This window comes from Canis lupus, chromosome 10 (genome assembly GCF_003254725.2).
Source record: "Canis lupus dingo isolate Sandy chromosome 10, ASM325472v2, whole genome shotgun sequence".
In the NCBI taxonomy this organism is placed as follows: domain Eukaryota; kingdom Metazoa; phylum Chordata; class Mammalia; order Carnivora; family Canidae; genus Canis; species Canis lupus.
The window spans coordinates 50,140,692-50,162,993 of NC_064252.1; the positions used below are offsets into that span (position 1 = coordinate 50,140,692).

Here is a 22,302-nt window from a genome sequence, read left to right on the forward strand (position 1 = left end):
AAAGCCAAGTAAACAAAAACATAAACAGTTGGGTAAATTATATCCATCTTGCAAGTAAAACAACTGGAGTTTAGATAATATTAACCACTTAAAGTTTACACAGAGCAGTGATCTTAATTAACACTGTTGAAGTAAATAAAACTCCAAAGCCCAGGTTTAATACTCTGATAACTATTGTGTCTCAACAGCCAGACACATTAATCTCCCACCAGATACCTTGCTGGCCTTCCTTTTGACTGAAAGGTTACAACTAATGAAGGTTTTTCTTTTTCTTTTTCTTTTTTTTTTTTTTTTTAAAGATTTATTTATTTATTCATGATAGAGAGAAAGAGAGAGAGAGGCAGAGATACAGGAGGAGGGAGAAGCAGGCTCCATGCAACGGGAGCCTGATGTGGGATTCGATCCCGGGTCTCCAGGATCGCGCCCTGGGCCAAAGGCAGGCGCCAAACCGCTGCGCCACCCAGGGATCCCAAGGTTTTTCTATTTAATGATTGCCTGCCTAATATGTAATAATACCCCATCATATCAGGATTATCAACGCCTGTAACTTCCCTGTAAAACCCATTTCTCTCTCTCGTCCTTCACTAATCAGTTTTTTATTTTCTGGTGAAACTAGTAACAATGGTATTAAAATGGACTGCTCTCTAGGAAGATATATCTTGTGGCTACAATAATCAGGTAACAATTATACTTAATTTTTAATCTTGGCTCTGGTTTGCTATGGAATCTAAGTTTTTAAAAGGTAGCTAACAAAACAAACCCTAATAACTACTTTTTGAGTAGCTTAAAATTATAGAGAAAGCAATGGTTTAGAAGAACTAAAACAAGGTATAGTTACTGCCAATCCACTCCTAAAGATACCTTTTTTTGGTAAAACATGTCCTGAATAGACAGGACAACTGAAAATTCTCCCTTGCCTTATGAAAAAGAAAAATCACTATGAAAAACATTAGCAAATAGAAGTAAAAACAAGGTTTTCTAATCTTTCATTTAAGCCTTCTGAAGTATAATTTAAAAACTAAACACATGGGGATCCCTGGGTGGCTCAGCAGTTTGGCACCTGCCTTCGGCCCGAGTCGGCACTCCGGAGTCCCTGGATCAAGTCCCCTGTTGGGCTCCCAGCATGGAGCCCACTTCTCCCTCTGCCTGTGCCTCTGGCTTCTCTCTCTCTCTCTCTAGGTCCATCATGAATAAATAAAAATCTTAAAACACACACACACACACACACACACACAATCTAGATAGTAAAACAACAAAAATGTATCCAAAATCCATCAAGTAAAAATCACCCCCATAACTGATTCTCAAAATTGTTCAACCTCAAGTTAATTAAAGGACTCAGATTCAGAGCAACAGTTGGGTAAATTGTAATTTTTTTATTGGAAAACAAATATACAACTTGGAATGGATTTGAGGCAAATTGTGCCATAAGCAGATTTTCTTTAAGTGGCTAAAACAAAGTTTAAAAAGCAAGTAACAATAAAAGAAAATGTTTCTGGTACAGGACCAGCAGTACAAAAAAATAGTGTACGAGTACCTGGATAATACACCCGTTTTGCAATAGTGCAACTTTTAAGTACATATTGTTGACTGTCCATAGTCCACGCAGAGTTACAACTCCACACTTCAACAACAACATGCTGACAGTTCCTAAAGAAAACTACTTAAAAAAAAGGCATAACCCAGATGTTCCCTCATTTGACCAACTCCATCTAAGTTTAGATGTGCAGAAGGGCTTAGATATATCCAGAGTAAGCCACATGCAACATGTTACTTGATCAATTTTCTAAAATAAGGTTTCAGGACAATGACAGTAAGATAAGGGAAGAAAACATGGAGGAATGAAGTCCTAATTACTATACATGCATATTTTTTGACAGCAGGGGGAAACCTTTTACAGATAAGTTACAAACAAAGAAAAGGCAAATAAACAATTTTGTACAAGAAATTTAACACATTCTGTACAATGTCTTCACTTTGCTGTCATCATTTGTACAAACTCTGAAAAAGAAGAAGTACACAAAAAGTTGCGTCAATGACAAAAGACTGACAAAACCAATCATATTACTCAATCTCGGAGTAGTTTCCAATTCCCCTTTCTTTCCTCAAAAATATACAGTACACAGGAGAACTGGTTTAGGCTAGCTCTATCAAGCTTTGTCAAGCCTAGATCTTCATAAACCAAAATTATTTAGGATTATTAATCAATAAACCAAATTAATTCTTTAGACAAGTTATTACAAATAGAAGCATTCTTGCTCTTAAGTTTAGTATAACAGGAATAATTTTTAGTTGAAGCATTAAGTAAATAATTTCAGATTAAAGCTAATTAGAGGGAAAATAAATCCAATGAAGGAGGGGGAAGCCGCCTTAATTTCATTTTGAGGATCCTGAAAAGTTTATAAAGCTTTTAAAACTGTTTCACTATCATTATACAAAGATCATTTTAGCGCAGTTTGGAGTACAGTGCTTCTCAAACTTTTAACATGCATATGAAATTGTCCAGCAATCTTGTTAAAATGCAAAGAATTCTAGGTATACAGGTAGGACCTTAAAATAAACAGCTCTAAAAAGTCCTCAGATGATTGTGATTTTGGCGTAGTGTAGAAAAACCCCTCAGAAGAGCAGAAATTTTGTAAACATAAAAACTGAATTAGCATCTTCATCTTGTGGGGGTGGGGGTGGGGTGGTGTCACTACTTTTGAAATATGTAACAAATACCTGTGTTAACTTAAAAACCAAAGCACAGAATGAGGTAGTGAAAGACTTACCTTCATAGTTTACTTGACCATCACCATCAATATCTGCTTCCCTGATCATTTCATCAACCTCTTCATCTGTTAACTTCTCTCCCAGGTTTGTCATCACATGGCGAAGCTCTGCTGCACTAATATAGCCATTGCCATCCTAGAAGAAAATTTAGTAAAATATTTAAGTAAAATTATAGACTCAAGAGTTGAAATGAAAGTTTAGGAAGTTTACACCAAGCTTCACAGAGGGAGAAAAATATACTTTTAAAAATACATACCAACCAAGAACAATCTATAGTTGGCCAATAAATTGCCATTGAGAACAAGGCAGGACATCATACGTTAATTAAAAATCACTGTTTCTAGTCCCAAAGTCAGTGACATCTCCTTTGCCAAGATTTATTCTCAAAATTTAATACAATCCCTGATACCTACCTTATCAAACACACGGAATGCTTCTCTAATTTCTTCTTCACTGTCTGTGTCTTTCATTTTTCTTGCCATCATTGTCAGAAATTCCGGGAAGTCAATTGTGCCATTTCCTGAAATGGTATAGTTGAAATATTATAAGAGAATTTAAATGCCCCTCTTCAACTCCCCTTTTCCAAACCCCCAATTAAAAAACACTTACCATCAGCATCTACTTCATTAATCATGTCCTGTAACTCCGCTTCTGTGGGATTCTGCCCAAGAGACCTCATTACAGTTCCCAATTCCTTTGTTGTTATAGTTCCATCGCCATCCTTGTCAAATAGTGAAAAGGCTTCTTTGAATTCTGTTTTAAAGAGAGACCACAATCCAAACATACAGATTAACAATAAAAAATAACCTCCTAAATGAAATGTACTAATCAACTCTTAAAGCAAAGATATACATGGAGATAACACCTGAAATCAGTTTTTGATTCCTGAAGAATTAGGTGGGAAAACCTTACATTTCAAACATCTTTAATCATACTAATATCTGCTCATATTGACCTATCAGCAAAGTTTTTTCACCTAAAATCTTACAAAGAACTCCAGTATCTAGACCAGGTAAAAGTCGAAATTATTCTGCAATGAAAAGGCAAAGAATCAAAGCCCTAAACGACTGGCTTCTCTATTTACTACTGAAGCTCAGAGTAGAAAAATAAGACTACTGGTACCCAAGACGTGTTTCTATAGGACTATATGCATTATGTCCAAAGTAATCCTTGAAAATTAAAACTAAGTCTCTTTAAAAACTTACTAACTTAAGAACAACAAAAACCTTAAACTTTAGAACAATGAGATACAAGGAACTATCACCAAAAATCAAAAATGATATTAACAACGGGATGATCAAGATATGAATGGCCAGTTTTAGCTAAGTATTGTTACCACTGCGAACAAAGATAATTTAGACCTTTCTTGAAAACATAAAATCCCAAACTTTTAATGGAGTTGAAATGTATTATCTAACATCTTAAAAGTTGTCTTATGATACTATGTTTAACTCACCACTAGATTACATGGAAAGCTATTGGAGCAACAGTCTAGAATACCTGGCTTCCCCATTTTTTCATAAACTAATGCAGAGATTAAATTTGGTAGTGCAAGGTCATATAAATGAGCTAGTAACACAAAGCTAGTATTTTCTGGTAAGGTACTTTTTAAAAGGTATCAGACCCTGTCCCCATGCAAATCCAAAAGCAAGTTTCCCAGGCTAAATTCCCTCAATGTATTTATACATTTGAAAATGTATACCTGACATGTTTAAGAAATAGTTTCCTTCCTCTTATATAGTCCAAGGCTATTCGTGCCTTTCTATCCTTGTTCCAATTCATATACATCCCAGTTTCAATCCACCATAATCTCTTGTCTGGACTCAACTACTCCTCTACTGATCTGCCATTAACATATATCATACCTCTTAGCTTAAAATGAAATTCAAACCTTGGATCTTCTTACATGCTTGCCCTTATCTCTCTCAAAATCCTGGGAAGCACCATTACTCATACTCCTTTCTCTACCATCTACTATTAAAATTACTTCCAGCTCCAACTCATCAGTTGAAAATGGCAAGTTTACCAGTAACAACCTAGTTGCTCAAACAAGTGTGTGTTAAGTATGTGAGGCCATATAGCATAGAAACTAAAAGTAGACTTTGGAATTCAACTGCTTGGGTTAAATAATCCCAGCTCTGCTACTTACTAGTATTGTAACCTTCAGCAAGTTAAGTTACTCAACCTTTACTACCTCAGTTTCCTCATTTTTGTTCAATAGGAGTAACTATACCTACTTTCCTAAGTTTATGATTTTTTTTTTTTTTTAAGATTGATTTATTCATGAGACACAGAGAGAGAGGCAGAGACACAGGCAGAGGTTAGAAGCAGGCCCCATGCAGGGAGCCCGAGCGGGACTCCATCCAGTCTCCAGGATCATGCCCTGGGCCGAAAGCAGGCACTAAAGCTGAGCCACCCAGGGATCCCCACCTAAGTTTACGAATTTAATTACTAAGCACAAAGCACTCAGAACTATGTCTGGAAAATACATACTTAGTGTCAAGAAAAAGATCTCATTTTCCTTCAGCATCCAAAACTACACCAAAAAACTCTTAAATTTCTCTTGGTTTTCACAACAGCACATCAGTTTACCTCCTACCTTATACTGCCAAAGGCTCTCTTATTCCCATTTATCTCTCCCACATAGATGTGACCAATTTTCTTATCTTTTTCTCTTTTTGACCATCTCATCTATCACCACTTATAATGAAGACTTTAGTCTACTCGTCTCTCTCAACATAATACAGTAGTCCCCCCACTCTTACCCAGTTTTGCTTTCTGCCATTTCAGTTACCCAGTCAACTGCAGTCCAGAAGCAAATGATCCTTCTGGCATACTGTCCTGTCACTAGCAGCCTAACCCTACATCACAATGCCTATGTCCTTCAACTCACTTCATCTCATCACAGAGGCATTTTATCATCTCACAAAAAGAGTACAGTAAGAGAGATCACACTCACAGAACTTACATTGCAGTATAATAAACAATTGTAACAATAGTTATTGTTGCTCATCTTTTATTGCACTTAACTTATCAATTAAACTGTGTATGTGTGTATATAGGAAAAACCAGAGTTTGCAACTGTCAGTGGTTTCAGGCATCCACTGGGGTCTTAGAATGTATCCTCCTCACACAGATAAATGGTGGGCTACTGTACCTTTATTTCTGACTTCCTACAGGACATGTTCCCTGGCTGACCCCAAGCAAGACTTATCAAAATGAATTCTATATTCCCCAGCAACCCTAGGAATGCAAGCAAAAGACACTAAATTTAATTCTTTCTCCGTGAAACCTGTCAAGTCCTGTTGAATTCTCCCATTTCAATATTGCCTGTTTCTTTCTTCAACTCTACACACAGTATCTTGTTTCATGACCATATCATCTTTTGCCTAGACTATTACAATAACCTTTTAAAAAATTATTTATTTATTCATGAGAGAGAGAGAGACAGAGGGAGAAGCAGGCTCCATGCAGGAAGCCTAATGTGGGACTCGATCCCAGAACTCCGGGATCACGCCCTGAGCCAAAGGCAGATGCTCAACCATTGAGCCACCCAGGCGTCCCTAAAATAGCATTTTAACTGGGTTCTTTAAAATTAACCACACAACTACTTGAGTTATATTACCTCTTTAGATTACCACATTACTTTCTTCAGTTTAAAATCTTTTAACTGCTTAGCTTTAGACCAGGTTATCACTAACTGGTTGGGTAGTTAATTACTACATTCATTAGTTAACATAATTCCATATCATTTAGAATTACTTGTTTTCAGAGGAACTCCTCTGGTATCAGAAGCTTAGTAGCAAACTACTGATGGATTTTATATGAAATTAGCCTACAGTAGATTAATTAGATTGATCCAATGACGAAAACAGATCAATAAATCCCACAAACAGAATTTGATGAAGATATTTCCATTTTACTCAGGTGGGTTTTTTTTTTTTTCTTCTTTTCAACAGGATGGAAAAATACGGTCTAGAAATGCATAAACTATTAGGGTATGAACGCATGGCATCTATCACCTAATATCTTAGGGTACGAGAAAATTAAAGCACTTAGAAACATGATTTTGCTTATATTACATTCACTGCTATAATACTTAGCTAAAGGTATTATTTAACACCACCATCATGTGCAAAAGCTTCCAATGTGTAACTATATAACCATTTTACTATATGACTTAATTATTAAGATGCATGGTAAGTTTATATATGTATTCTTAATTTCAAGGAGTTTTAAAATACATTAACTTAAAAAAAAAAAAAAAAAAAAGCTCTACACCCAGCATGGGGCCCAACACAGGGCTTGAACTCATGACCCTGATATCAAAACCTGAGCTGAAATCCAGAGTCAGATGCTTAACCAACTGAACCACCCAGATGCCCCTAAAATACATCAACTTTTAAAATGCTTGCTGGAGTAAGTGAAAAGCAGAAAATAAGACCATATCTATGCTGTAACTATTAGTTTATGGATATAAGAAAGGAACAAATGTCAAGATTTATTCCAAATTTCTTATTTGTATTTTTAAATAGAGCCAGAAATACCTGTTAAATCTCCTTGAAATAAAAATAAACTCAAAGTACAATTTAAATTCCCCTGCCCTTACATCTCACTACCTGTACTTTAGAACTAGTATAATCTTTATGTACAGATGCATTCCATTCTAAACTGTAATTCCCAGGAATTACCTGAATCTAATGTATGTTTACCAACTTCCATTTATTTAGAAAATTCTAAATTATGTCTTAAAGGGCATGTATCAGACTTTTGCTGTCACTATTTAAACGAGTAAGGTTATGATCTTTTATCAAGAAAGTTTTACTCCTACACTTGACTTAAAAAAAAAAAATCCTTGTAGGTTTTTCCTATTAATCCCCTTCAGTGTCAAGCAACGGCAGAATCATCAACAAAATTACTAGTGATGTCACAATGGACTCTTCCAGATTGCTCTTTAAGACTAGGTAAACAATTCTACTAACTTCATATAAACAAACATTCTTTCTAGACTAAGTTATTTGCTGTTATTTCTAAACAAATCTGAAGTAGTAATGATTATCATATGAAGCTAAAATAGCTTTAAAAGAACTTTATACTCAATGTTGAGTTATATTAAGTCTGTTGACATTTTATTTTTTTGGTAAGGACTCTAAGATGTCACTGATGACTACCACTTACAGCTCAACAGGATAAAGAAAATTTGCCTCCACCTCAAAGGTGGACACTGAAATAATCCTATTTAGAAGGAAGGGATTTTGGAGGGAGGCACAATTCTTAGGATAGGGTAGGTAGTGTTCTGGAACATTTTTCGTGTCACACACCTCTGAAAAGAAGTGTATCGATTCTTCAGTCCTTACTATGTGGGAGGCAAAGGGGATACAAGAGGCAACAAAAAGGTCCCCTGTTCTTGCAGAGTTTTATTTTAATAGTATAAAAGCTTTGGCTTCTTTTGCCCTTTTATATTTAAAAGACACAAGCTGTTTTTTTGTTTTTTTTTTTCATAGTTGTATGTGTGTTTGGGAGAGCAATAATGAGCATGAACTCTGACAGATACTTTAATACATTTTCTATCCTACAGTGAAAATGCTATGCCGTGTTCAGCAGTGACAACTACCTGACTGGGAATACCAAGAAATGAAAGGTAGAGAGAGGGGAGGCAAATGTATTAGAGAAGTTAAGAAGTTAAGGCTGAATATATTAATTAGCCCATCACTTCCTAAAGGACATGTTATTTTTAAAAAACTGTTTTAGGATAATTCACATTTCACTGAAAAACTTAAAATAATATAAATGAACAAAGAAATTAGGTCCAAAGTTTTGGTTGACTACTTCAACACTCAATACATGCAATGTATCAACCCTTGAAAGCAAATCCCAGATTCAACTCAAATTCACATAAAAAATAAAACCTGCTTACATTTGGTCCTTCATGCTAATAGCTTCCTAACTTTATATAGTCCTATTAAATAATATTTGTGATGAATATCTGAGATGACTAGTGATTGCTGAGTCCTCCAAATTTGTTTATGTGGAGCGGGCAAGGGGCTTACTTTAAATGGGCTATAAATAGCTGAGTTCCAATTGGGCTTTCTCAATTTTTTCTAGCATAAAAAAAAAAAAAATGCTTTAGTGCTTTTGAACACTTCAAACTTCTTGCCTTCCAGGAAAACTGTGATAGTTAACACTACTTGATGCTTGTGTTAATAAGCCTAAGGAGAGTAAAGGAAGATTTTGCAAAGCATTTCAACATTACAATGAACTAGAAAGGAAAAAAAAAAAAATCCTTCAGCAGGTTTACCCTACAGTTGATGTTAACCCACCATCTCAAAGTTGTTAGAATAACATCAAAAGTACCAATGTTTAATGTTATGACATAAAGACAACATGACATCAAGTTTTACATAACAATTTCACAAATTTCCACGGCAAACAAAAGGAGAGAAGACTTAAAAAGCTCAGTAACAGCTGTTACTGTTCTTTAAGACAAAATTCAACTTACTACACATTTATAAAATAGAATGGTAACTTCTTGATCTAAGTTTTCTCTAGAGATAATGATTATCCCTGGTTGATTCTACATACAATTCTAAGGTCAAAATATTAGCTACTATAAACTGGGGTAAATTCAATGTTCCCTTTCCAATTCAACATTTCAAGTTACCTATTAATTACTACCTGGCTCTTTTTTTATGAGGAGTATTTGGAGTTGCAGTGTTAAAAATTGCCCAGAATTCATGTTTTAAAGATAATCTTCAAGAAAAACAAATGACCACCACCACCACCAAGTTTCCAAAGTATATCTTCACACAGCCTAAAAACTTGCCTTTAATTAGTTAGCCCCATACATCTTTCACAGGCAACTGTACCTTCTCATCTGCCAAAGCAGATTCAATTACTAGATTACATTACACCCATTTGTTACTATCTACTACATAGATCAAAGTCAATTCTTTTTACAGGTATCTTATTTTGAGGTTGGCTATTCAATTTATAATAAAATCCAATGTGTACCACTTAGCTAAGTATTTCTTACCTGCAATCTGCTCCTCAGTCAGTTGGTCAGCCTACAAAGAGATCAGAGATAGTTGAGTTCAGAGTATGTAGATGAGCAGTTAAATTAAGAACCAAGTTTAAAGACTTTCAAGGCTCCCCTTGTACCATAAACAACATTTAGTGTAACATTCCTTAGTATGAGGAACAAACAAAATGTATGCATTTTTTTACTCCTTAAGTAGACAGGTTTAGCTTCAAAGCTAAGCTGTCCTGACCAAGTTTAATACTTATACCTCAAATATTATTTCAGAATACATATAAAAGTCTAAATTTCAAACAAATTGGGGGAAAAAAAAGCAATCTGACATACTAGAAAATTTAAATGGAGCTGTTATTCTTCTAAAGCAAGGGAGAATCCAACAAAAAGTTTCCTTTCTCAAAGTTAGGATACCTAAACTTAAGTCCACTTCCTCTGGTGGATAAAACACACACGAATATCAGAAATCTCCACTGAACCAAACATAATATCCAATGACTACATTCAAAATTACCCCTATTAATGATTAAATACATTATTTTGACATGAAAATTATTTTCCAAACCTAAAAAACCAAACAAAAAACCCCATAACACTAAGTAAAAATCCCATTATATATAAAAATCCAAGCTGTCCTAGTTGGGGCAACATAAAGCTATCAGTTTTTACTTCTCACCTGCCAGGCAACTGCAGAGAATCCAGGATTCTCAACATTTGAACTACATTATTTACTAAATGTTAAGTCTAACCATCCATTTTCTCCTGACTTTTGAAATCCCAAAGCGTGCCTAATGTTAACGTTTGTAGCATAGAGAAGTTGTTTTTGCTTAAAAAAACAAAAACAAAAACAAAAAACAAAAAAGCCCAGACATTGCTAAAGCCCTTTATAGATGCTTTTATTCATCTTCTCAATAACCCTCCTTATCATATAAATAGGGAAAGAGGTTTAGGTTACATTTCAGGGAGAACTACAAAATTAGTAACTAGCGGAGTCAGAATTAAAACACAAAGGTATTAGATGTATTCATTATTGCCTTTAAGTTTTAAATGCAGAGTACCATAATATATAATAAACACATCTGCAAAATACCAAGGCTCCTTTTTTTTCATGTGGCCTTTGATTTGGACATTTCATCACTTAAAATACATGAACCCACAAATCAACGTTTACATGGTACTAACTAGACACAGGCTTCTAGTATTCTTACCTATTCGGAATCAAGCAAATTGTGATTAACCCATTCACTTATTAGTATGAAAGAGTAACACTGCCTGGTTTCATTCTTCTTAAAGAATACCTTAATGTAGAATAGCATCATATTTCTCTAGGGGTCAGCATGAGAAAATTTGGGAAGGAACCCAGAAAGCCTAAATTTCTTTCCCTGCTCAACAATTTTGACTTGACCTCCATGTAAACCCAACTTGTTTCTATTCTGAGAAAGCAAAAAAGCAAAAGGCCTGGTAACTTAAAATTGAAAAGGCAATAATTAAATTCAAATGCAGGAGTTAAAAAAAAATCTACTTTTATCCTTTCAAATCTCAAATCTCCACCAAGTATCTGATATAAAATCAGTCATACACTGTTTTCCCTAAGGAGTAAGATTTGAAACACAGTAAATCCACTGACTTGATGTTCACTTTGTTTGAGACTATTAAGATTTACTTCTACTCTGATTCCATTTTGAAGGACTTCTAACATTTCAGAAAAAAAAGGGCAACATGGCAGGGCGGAGGTAAAAAAAAAAAAAAAAGCATACGGCTTTGAATCATTGCTGGACTAGTATCCTAGCTCTGCCACTTAAAAGCCATGTGAGACTGGACAGGTTACTCAACCACTCAGTCAATTTCATCCATACAATATTAGTATCTACCTTATAAAGTTATTGTGCAGAATGAGAAGCTGTGTAAAGGGCCAACCCAAAGAGTTCAGTGATAATTATTTTATATATTAACTAATTAAAGAACCTACAATGTTAAATATGAACCTGACAAGTTCAACTTCCACACAGAAGACAAACATGCATAGCATTATCACCTCTTGCTTCAGAGTAGCAGGGCCCCATTATAAATCTCATATTGACTGTATTATATGCAGGCATTTTGAAGTTTATTTTCTTCTTGCCATATTTTATCTTTTATCCTAGTTATCTTCACCCCATTCTGTCCACCAGATCACTTATGATATACTTAAAAATGACCAAAATACACATATGCACATGTGTGCTTTTTATCATATATTATGGAGATGCCTATTTAAAACTTACCCTTTCTAGGAAGTTATTAAGTTTAAAATGTATTACTGCAACATAGAAATTTAATTTTACTATTCTCATCCATTTACAACCAAGCATTGCATAACATTGTCTAGTGTCTTTTCTAGGTATCAGAATATAAAATTGAGACCATGAAAAACAATAAATATTTGTTAACCGTCTTTTAAAACACCAATCCTACCATTGTTCCATGTTATTTTTGTTTGATTTAATCTGAGAAAATAAATTTCCATAAACTGAAAGCACAAGGTGCAGCCCGGGGAGAGATGCAGCTGATGAAATCAGTTTAGGACTACAGACTTAGTTAAGCTAAATGTATGGAAGGCACAGTATATGTGAAAGCTATGTGCAGAAAGGTAAACAGGGTTTGTTCTCTCAGCAGGGAGGAAGGGGTGGATTTTGGGAAGGTGCATTTATATTAAAGCTAAGAAGGAAGGAAAGAAGAAAAGGAAGTTAGCTATAAAACAAAACTTTAAAATCATCCAATTTTGCTTGGAAAAGCCAAAACTCAATGGTCCCACATCTTGTCCAGCTCTTCATTCATCTCTAGGCAGACACAATCTCAGAAAACTTCACAAATGAGGAGGGGTGCCTGCGTAGCCCAGTTAAGCGAAATCACTCTTGATTTCAGCTCAGGTCAAGATCTGACCTGAAGGTTGAGATATTAAGCCCTGCTTTGCGTTTCCCACTTGGCATGGAGATTTCTTTAGATTCTCTCTCCCTCTCCCTCTTTGCCCTGCCTCCCACCCCCCAAAAAGGAAAAGAAACAGAAAAAGTCACAAATGTACTTTAAGGAATGAACTATCAAACAGAATGCTGTTACTCATATAGCCTTAAAAGCGCTCCTTGATTTTACTTGCAATGTTTCAAAAAACTTAAAGCAGTTTTTATATTTACTACTAATCCAAGATCCAAGGTTTTAAAATAAACTTTACCAGCAACATTCAGATTAAGGCCTACTAAAAGCAAAACACACCACTCCCTAGCACACTAATTTGTAAGCCATTTCCAACTACATGCAAATAAATTTGGTTCTTATTTCTGTCTATGGAGAGTGCCATTTTCTTAGAAGAACTATAAGAATTATACTTTTGGGAAAACTCAAGCTCATTAACATGTGTGTTTATCTCGGTAAAGTAAATAATAATCCACTGGAGAGGTAACTAGTTCTTACTCCTTTATTTCTCTAACAATTGATGGAATTCCTCCTCCGGTTCATCACTGGAGAGAAAAGCTTCCGGGCACTAGGACACTCTCAGGTTCCACACCAGACCTACTGAACTAGAACAGAATCCGCATTTTTAAGAACCACAGGTGATTTGTAAACACTGGAAACATTAATCTAGACTAATGGGTGATCTGAAAAGTCAATACATTATATATACCTATCAAACATTTCCTAAACAGCGTTCAAAGTGGATATGGATACTCTTGGGAGTTTATCTAGTGAACAGCAGTTTAAAAATAATCCAAAAGTCTTATCTGAATAAATGTATGAATCCACAGGTTTATTTTTTTTTTTTGAATCCACAGGTTTAAAACAGATACAAACTTTTAGCTTTCATTCATTCATTCATTCATTTTTATTCCAAGTTCTACTTGGATACAACAAAGGCTTCATTAAGTAAAATTTTTTCTACAATTTCAGAAGTCAGGGTAATTGTTTTACCTTTATCAAAAGCAGTCTTTAGAATATTTCAGTAGAGTTAACAGATACCCTAATTCTGACAGAATAGCACTTACTACATAGCATCTTACACCAAGAAAAACCATGAAGACAAATTACTTCAGAGAAATTAGGACCTTTACTAAAGGCCTAATTCGATTGCTGTACCTAAATCTAGAACTTTCTATGTATTTAACAGGGCCATACTTGAGTGTAACACCAACTGATCTCCTTACAATTTGACACAATAAACATTATTTAGACAAGCACAAAACTTTCTACCTCTTCCTGTCTTCTACTTATTAGGCAGGCCCCAAAGTCTTCTTGAAGCAATCCCCAGCCCTTTCAATATCAACTACATGTAAACCCAAGACAAATTCTTATTCTTTAAACTTGATAAGAGCCCTAATTTTAAATCTTCTCCAGGTCTTATAATTATTATGTTGCTTTAAGACAACTTCCAAATTAATTTTACTTAATAATGACTGTCAATCTAACTAACTCAAAACCCCCAAAGCACCAATGATGTAAACAGTAACTAGAAAAGCTTATCACTGGCAAGGACCATGAAAGCAAGATTAAAAACTGTATACATCACCCAGAAAATCTATTCGAGTTCCTGATTCAAGTATGAGACTGATTAGGTAAAAATTTTACCGTTCATTTAAAAACATTTTTAAAAACTTATTGCACAATTTAGAACCTTGATTCCATGCTTATAATGTAATCTGAAAGTAAATCCAACCAGTATGTTTGAAGTCAGGAAAAAATAATTTAAAAAATCAAAATAGAATGAATGCATCAAACTTGAATGAACACTAGTTTTAACCAAGGTGAACTCCTCTCCCCACACCCATACAAGCTGGAGGTTTCAGTTGGCAAGGACTCCCAACTCCTGTTTAAGATGTCACCTTGCCTTCTAGACACACCCATCGCTGTAACCACTTGGCAGACGGAAACACAAAATAGGTATTGCAAATTACCGCCCTCATTAGATTTTTTTTTTTTTAAGCAGGAAAAAAAAACCAGGAGTTCCGGTCTCAACTGATGACAGGAAAATGCTTTTGAAAAATCCCCTGCTCCCCCTGCCCCCGGTACACCCTTCCTTCACTACAGTATTTGACAGCCACTACTGTGCAAATGCATTGGACGGCATGTAACCGTGGTCTAGCATTTTCTATACGGAAATACGACTCCTTTTCCACGGAGCTGGAGCTGGAGCTGGAGCGGGGGCAAGGCTGTGGTTAACATCAGGAGTGCACGTGGGTCCTCCATAGAATACAGACGCTGCTTACGGGAGGATAAAAGCCAGTCGCGCCGAAGCCTGCCTTCGGTGAGCGACTAGAGAGCCTTTCAGACCCAAGCCGGAGCAGAGGGCTGTAACGAGACGCGCAGAGGATGCGCCAGACTTCAGGTATAAAAAGCTCATTCCCTTCAACCAACGACGGAGCCACTTAAGATAAATTTGTTGTTCAATGTCCAGCCCGGGGAGCAGGAAAAGGCCCCAGATGGAGTGGGGAAGATTCAGGATCAACCGAGCTTCCTTCTCGCCACCCGGAGCGGGGGAGGGGGGGGAAGGGGGATGGGAACCTGCCAGGCCGCCCTCCCCCCCCACCCATCCCCAACCGGCCGGCCCCGCCGCGCCGCCGCGACCTCCGCAGCCCTGCAGGTGCCAGCGCAGCAGCTGGGGCGCGAGCCGAGCGGGCGGCGGCCCCGGCCACGCCGCCCCGCCCCCCGCCCCCCCCCCCGCCGCTCCCCGCGCCGCGCGGGCTCGGCCCACACAGCGCGCCGCGCCCGCCCGCGCGCCCCCCGCCCCCCGCCCGGCACGCGGGGGATGCGGGCTAACGGCGGCGCTGGCGCTCGCCCCGGGCCTCGCGCTCCCTCCCGCCCCCTCGGCGCATGGCGGCCGCGAGCGGACAAAGGCGCTTCCTGGCGCCAGCACTAACCGTCCGTTGGGCTTTTGAATCCGGCCCCGGCACTGACCTTCCGAGATGCCCGACCCGAGGCGCCTGCCCGCCCGCTCCCCGCGCCCTTCCACTCTCTCGTCTGCACCATGTGCTGGGCCGCCCCCCGCCCGGAACCGCCCTCCGCCTCACCCCGCCAAGCCCCTGAGGAGCTCCGCCGCCTCGCGGGCAACGCTCCCGGCCCCCACAGCGCTAGAGCGCTCCTCCCGGAGGAGGACGGCGATGGGGAGCACCTGCGACGCAGCCGCCGCGGCGCCCCCAGGCTCTTTCGCGCCAACCTTCCGGCGAAGACCACTCCGGAAGGGGGTGGGGGGAGCAACGTACCCCCCAGACAAGTTTCCTTCAGCCTCGTCCCCCCTCAGGCCGAGCGCCGGCAGCTCAGCGGCGCACTCACCATGCTGCAAGCGCTACCGGTCTCCGAGAAGCGGCCACACAACCAGTCAGCTCGCTCGCCCCGCTCGGACTAATTCTCCTCCTCCGCCCCCAGCGCCTCATAAACACCTCCCTCCGCCAGATCCCTCCGCCGCACGCCAGATAACGGAACAGCGCAAACGAGTCCCGGCTAAGCCCCCTCCTCTCCAGCTCGGCTCGGACTCCTGTCTCCACTGTTACGGACTCGACGAAGCAAAAGAGAAAGGGAAGTGGGCGAGCGGATGACGTAAGTGGGTTTCACTGCTCAGCGAGCCCGGGTACCGGCCGGTGGAGTCGCGCCCGCGGGGCGCTACTTTGCGGCGCGGAGGAGCATCATGGTGGCGGCTCGCGGCCGAGGATTGTTGAGTCGGCCTCTGATTGGCTGGTTCGTACCTGCAATGCGTCACTCGGGGCTCGCAGCCGCCGCCGGGACGCGGTGCGGCTTCTGCCGTTGCTGCTCGGGCCGCGCTGCCCTGGCAACTGCGCCAGGCGGCAGAGTCGCTTCCCCTGCGCCTGGCCGGAGAACCTTTCTCCCCCACCCATGCTGCCCTCCCACACTCACACACACACGCTTTCCCGCCTCTCCCCGGTACAGGCGGAGGCGAAAACACCTCAGGCGGAGAGAGAACGACGCCGAAAGACCCCGGAAACCTGTACCCCGCGCCCAGCCTCCCCGCCTCGTGGAGGCCACACATTTTTCAATTTTACTCCCTCACAAAACCCTATAAAAACCTAGGTAAGGAAAATGCAGCTGCTTAGCTGCGAGCCTAATCCAAAAGGGTTCTCCTTATCTTACGAGGGGTGCTTTCCCGGAAAAGTCCCTCAGAAACCACGGCATCAGGGATCCCGTGGGATCAGTTCCCGCCCCGATAGCCTTTTGGTGTCGTGGAATATAACAGGGTCCTCGGTTGGAGTCAGACCTGGGTGCAAGTGTTGGTTGGTCCACTTTCTTAGATGTGTGACCTTGGATGAGTCCTCTCGAGCCTCATAAAATGGAGGAGGTGATAATACTTCTCTGAAAAGGTTTTTGTAAGGATTAAAATGATAGGAATTTTAGAGTTAATGTGAAACGTTCAAGTATCTGGCTCAAGGTAGGTACCCAACAAGCGAGGGACCCTGTAATCAATTGGCCCTTTCGGGTCTCTGACCGCTCAGATTTAAGTGGACGTTTAAAAGACATGTTTAAGAGTCAGCTCCTTGGAACTGGAGCCCGTGTGCGCTGTTGGTGGGAATGTGAAATGGTACAACCACTACGAAAGTGAAAAATTAAAAGACAATTGCCATATCATGCAATAATTCCAATTCTAGGTATGTACCCAGAAGAACTGAAAGCAAGATCTTGAAGAGATGTTGATACACCTATTCTCAAGGCTGTGTTATTCGATATAGCTAAAACTTGGAAGCAACCCAAATGTCCGTCAGTAGATAAATGGATGAGCAAAATGTGGCATATACATACTTAAGAATATCATTCAGCCTCAAAAAAGGAAATTCTACAGGGTGTTGCAACATGGATGAACCTTGAGGACATGTGGTAAGTGACATAAACTAGTCACAAAAAGATAAAGATATTGTAGAATTCCATTTATGTGGGGTACTTAGAGTAATTAAAATCAGAGACAGCAGTTTACCAGGGATTTTCCAGTAGATTATTAGATAAGATAGTGGTTACCAGAGGGTGGAGCAGGGGGAATGGGGAGTTACTGTTTAGAGGGTATGGAGTTTCAGATCTACAGATGAAAAGACTTAGGAGGGTGGGTGGTGGAGATGTTTACACATTTTGAATGTGCTTAATATCACTGAACTGTGCACTTCAAAATGGCTAAGATGGTCAGTTTTATGTGTACTTTATCACACATATGCATTTTTTTTAATTAGCTCTTTGGTCCCACCCCAAATAAGCAAGGGTATGCATAACTTGAAATACTTAACAAGCAGATTGTGAACACCTACTGTATGAATTTGATGTTGACTATAATGTAATTGTTACCATAGAGGGAGCTTACAAGCCACAGAAGTTCCAGAAGGATTTCTAAAGAAGATCACTCCTAAACTGAATCTGATACAATAAATGACCTAGGAAACAAGCAAAAGGTAAGGAGGAAGAGAGAAGCAAATTCCAGGTGGAAGGAAGAACAGAGCAGAGGCCCAAAGACATGCGATTGCATGTCATGATGGAGGAGCTGTCAGTGATTTTAGGCATTACTAGAGCCAGCCAAACACAGGCGAGGGTTGCTGGGAAGTTAGAAAGGAGCTAGGGTTTAATGCTCAAACTGCAGTTCCTCAAGAAGGTTGTTGGTAGAACTAGTGTCCAGAAAGAATCATCTTAGGCTACAGTAAGCCTTAAAATTTCTCAGTGAAAAGCATTGGCTTGTGGAGCCTTGAAATGTAAGCGAGCAGGATTTTTAGCAGGCCAAGGTGAAATCTTGCCTGCTGAGGAGAAGGTTGCCCATCAAGACCAAGACATTCTGTAACTGCTATCTGCACATACTTGGAAAGCTTCAGTGGAATTTAACCTCTTTTAGCCTATTTAGACATTTCTTCATACCATTGAAAGTATTTACTAGGCCAGGGATGGATCCTCTTTCTTTCAGTCATGCAAACCAGACATAAAGTGAGTACTCTTTCAATTAGTATTGGCAGCACTGTGACCTTCCTTTCAGTTGAATGACTCTTTAATGAAAACTCAGGACCCTGGATGCCTGGGTGGCTCAGTGGTTGGGTGTTTGCCTTTGACTCAGTGCATGATCCTGGGGTCCTGGGATTGGGTCCTGCATTGGTCTCCCTGCATGGAGCCTGCTTCTCCCTCTGCCTCTCTCTCTGTGTCTCTCATGAATAAATAAATAAAATCTTAGGAAAGAAAGAAAGAAGGAAAGGAAAGGAGAGGAGAGGAGAGGAGGAGGAAGAGGAAGAGGAGAGGAGAGGAGAGGGAGAGGAGAGGAGAGGGAGAGGAGAGGAGGAGGGGGAGGGGGGAAGGGGAAGAACTCAGGACCCTCATGCTTCTATTATCCTTACTAACTTAATACTATAATGAGGCAGGGTCAGGGGAGGTAATTAGCTTTATCTCACAAATGAAATACCATTTAGAATATTACTTAATTGTAGGTACCTCTGCTTCAGAATCGAAGCTGGAGACAAGAGCCCTAAGGCCATAGTTCCACTACTCTGTGTTCTGGTAGCTCCCAAGTCTTTCCAAGGTATTTCTCAGAAATTTATCTATGATTCCTCCTCTGATGGAAGACCCATCAACAATCTTTTCTCTCAGTCACTAAAAATATTCTCTCTTCACACAGTACCCCATCAGTATGCATAATTTTACATATAAAATTTTTAATGATAGGAAATTGAATGACAAAATGAATAATCACCTCTTCTAGAAAATGAATTTTTAAAAGGATTGATGTGTAACGTATAACAAGCACAAGCTTAAGTCTAACATACAAGTGCGTGCTTAGCATTGTATGTATTGGATCAAGCTTTTAAACAAATATTTGGTAATGAAATATGCCTGTTAAAGAGACTACAGGAAAGTTCTTGGTTTCTAGGCTGAATTTCAGTAAGCCTCTCTTGTAGAAACTTCCTTGCTGACCTCTCCAAGATGAGAAAAAATGAGAAAAAAGTCAAGACTTACATTTAAAGCCATTGTGGTTTATGTGTATTTGAGACTGTTCCAAGTCAATTTATTTATAGAGCATTTGTCTTCAACAAGATGACATACAGTGCAGCCTGAACTTTGGCAATTGCCAGCTGAGAAGCAAAGTTGATGACAGGCACCACACCACAGCCTAGGAGGTGGTTGGTTGTCTTTGTTTCCCTCTCTTGACTAGTGAGGTCTCACAGGTTTCTACCTTTGTCCACTTTGGGAAAATGAGAATGTGCTTCCTCTCCAGGCCTCAGTTCCTCATTTTGCAGAATACAGATAACACAAGTCCTATCCTTTGAGACTTCCTTCCCATAGCTTCTTTCCTCTAGCCAGCTGTCCTAACCAACAAGGACAGAGGATGATCAGACTGGCATTCTTGATTGTAGGGCCTGTGTGACTCTTGACAGGTGAAAGAATTAAGCCCTAAATACCCTAAGGCATCAACAATTTGCTTAACCTCTCTCTTACTCGGATGGCAATTTGTTGTGTGTCAATTTTGAGAGAATGGAGAAACCAGTGCTCAAATCATTTTCTTGTTCTGTGGATCAGGTAAGGAGCCCTAGTTGAGAAAGTGAAGCTTTCCTTTTCTAGCACCTCCCTTCAGCCTCAGTGCTATTATGGGGCAAAACAGAGCTGGGACAGGAATCCAACCAGGTCATGAGAATGTTTTGCCCACAGCATTCTCAATAAGGGGTGAAGAGAATATAGAAAGAACATCCTGCATGGGCTTACACTCATATAAACACGGGAAAGATTGAGGGTCATTAGCTTTGATATTGACATTCTGCCTTTTATTCATTTATTCACTCAAAAAAATTGAGATGCCATTTTAGGGTGACCATCCACATTTGTCCAAAACTGAAAGGTTTCCTGGGACCCAGGACTTTCAGTGCTAAACCATACAGTCCCAGGCAAACCAGGGCGATTGGGCACCTAAGAAGCTGTTACCACTCAATCAATAAATACCAGTAGCCTATTATTTGCTAATGTGCAATGATAAGAATGAGCATAGGAGACCATGGGAGCATGTAGGAGGACAACCTAATAGGCAAAGGGAGGACTTCCTAGAGAATGTGATCCATAGCAATTTGAGTAGAGTTGGAGAATAAGGAAAAGGTGTTTGAGGCAGAGAAAAGAAGCACAGAGGAACAGAAATATCATTGTCACCTCTATCATCAACATCATTATTAGCACATTCACAGCCACTGGTGAGTGGGTGCTCACCATGGGCTAGGCACCGTGCTGATCACTTTACATATATTGTCCATATTGTTGACCATTCCATTCCTCTTGAAACACTCTTCTCACTTGGCTTTGGGAACAACCCCTTGCAAGTACTTCTCCTACCTCTCTGGCAGTTTCTTTCAAGCTCCTTGGCTGGCTCCTTCGCCTGTTGCTGGAATGCCTCAGGATTAAGCCATGGCTCTCTTGCTTGTGACTTTTGACACCTGCCCTGAACAAACTCCCCACTCCCATAGCATTGGCTCTGTGCCAATGACCTCTAAATATGGATGGCAAGATGTAAAGTCTTCCTAAACTCCTGGTCTGTATTTCCAGCCACTCAGGCCACCTGTGGGTTCAGTCAAGAGTATAAACTGAGAATTATATAGCATATGTTATATATGTAAAAGTTGTGAATCAAGCTAACAAACAAATATCTTCTGTTATCTTGACAGATAAACTTTCATAACTTGACAAACTTTCATAACAACCTGGATGGCCATGGCCAATTTTATAACCTTGAACTTACACACCAAATTGTGGAAGTATAAGGAAGCCATCCTCAAACCCACAGCCCACCCATTTCTCTTCTCAACCCCAGCTCCATCTGCACTGTTGAGAGGTCTTACATTCACCTGTGTGTACACAAGCATAGTAGTGAGTAGGCTCCATCAACAGCCCCACTGTTGTCCATCCCTCAGGACCTAGAGACATGCACCCTTAGAGACAGAGTTCTCTGGAGAGTGGATCTGAGAGAGAAGCCTACATATGCCCTGGAAGCAGCCTCAGTGCTATATGAGCAAGGGACATAGAGTAGTCTTAAAAGAGTAGGGGGATGTGGGCTCTAGGTAGGACATCCCCATGGCCCTTTGTGTAGACGTACATCTGAAAGAGGGCCACAACCAGCCTCTCTAAAGTGAGGCTAGGTCAGGGCCCTGTCCTGAAGTCCTGAAAATGCTTACTGGCAACTCCTCTGGAAGTCCTTAGGTCCTAAAAGCACATCAAAACTGAACTTCTCATATTTTCACCCCAATCTGCTCTCTATTCTGGCTTCATTGAAAAGCACCTCCCTTCATGATGTCACCCAAGCCACGCTGAACAACTTGCAGATATCTGCGTGTACTACACTGTTTTTCCAGTCCTTGTCATTCCTCTTGCTGCTCCCTCTGCCTAGAACATTCTTCTTCCCTTTCCCACTGCCTATTGCACATCCACTTATCCTTGGCCCAAACATCATATTCCCTGTGATGTCTTCCTAGCCCACTCACCCTCTCCCCTTGGTCCATGGAGAAATAATCACTCTCACTCAAAATATCCTTATA

General features: G+C 39.9%; 1 protein-coding gene and 1 long non-coding RNA gene across 17 annotated transcripts in view; one reads left to right on the top strand and one right to left on the bottom strand.

The window, feature by feature from the left end:
- Nucleotides 1–1,356: 1,356 nt before the first annotated feature.
- CALM2 (calmodulin 2) lies at nucleotides 1,357–16,605 on the bottom strand. Of its 3 annotated transcripts, none has more exons than XM_049115871.1 (6): nucleotides 16,510–16,605; nucleotides 9,806–9,836; nucleotides 3,382–3,525; nucleotides 3,186–3,292; nucleotides 2,772–2,907; nucleotides 1,357–2,001 (listed from the first exon to the last, which is right to left on the bottom strand). In XM_049115871.1, the coding sequence occupies exons 3-6, from the start codon at nucleotides 3,449–3,451 to the stop codon at nucleotides 1,973–1,975; spliced, it is 342 nt and encodes a 113-aa protein (XP_048971828.1). In that variant the 5' UTR covers nucleotides 3,452–3,525; nucleotides 9,806–9,836; nucleotides 16,510–16,605; the 3' UTR covers nucleotides 1,357–1,972. The 3 variants fall into 3 exon arrangements, with proteins under 3 accessions (XP_048971828.1, XP_025321849.1, XP_048971829.1); XM_025466064.3 differs by lacking the exon at nucleotides 16,510–16,605 and adding an exon at nucleotides 16,100–16,239; XM_049115872.1 differs by lacking the exon at nucleotides 16,510–16,605 and adding an exon at nucleotides 15,725–15,827.
- LOC112671790 (uncharacterized) overlaps nucleotides 16,227–22,302 on the top strand; it is a 126,467-nt gene continuing 120,391 nt past the window's right edge. For 12 of the 14 annotated variants that reach the window (XR_004803160.2, XR_004803153.2, XR_003143857.3 and 9 more), the window contains exons 1-3: nucleotides 16,641–16,852; nucleotides 17,425–17,650; nucleotides 18,112–18,210. This is a non-coding gene — a long non-coding RNA (uncharacterized LOC112671790). Of the gene's footprint in view, nucleotides 16,502–16,640; nucleotides 16,853–17,424; nucleotides 17,651–18,111; nucleotides 18,211–22,302 lie in introns of those variants that run through there. The other 2 variants (XR_003143853.3, XR_003143856.3) reach the window with 2 other exon arrangements.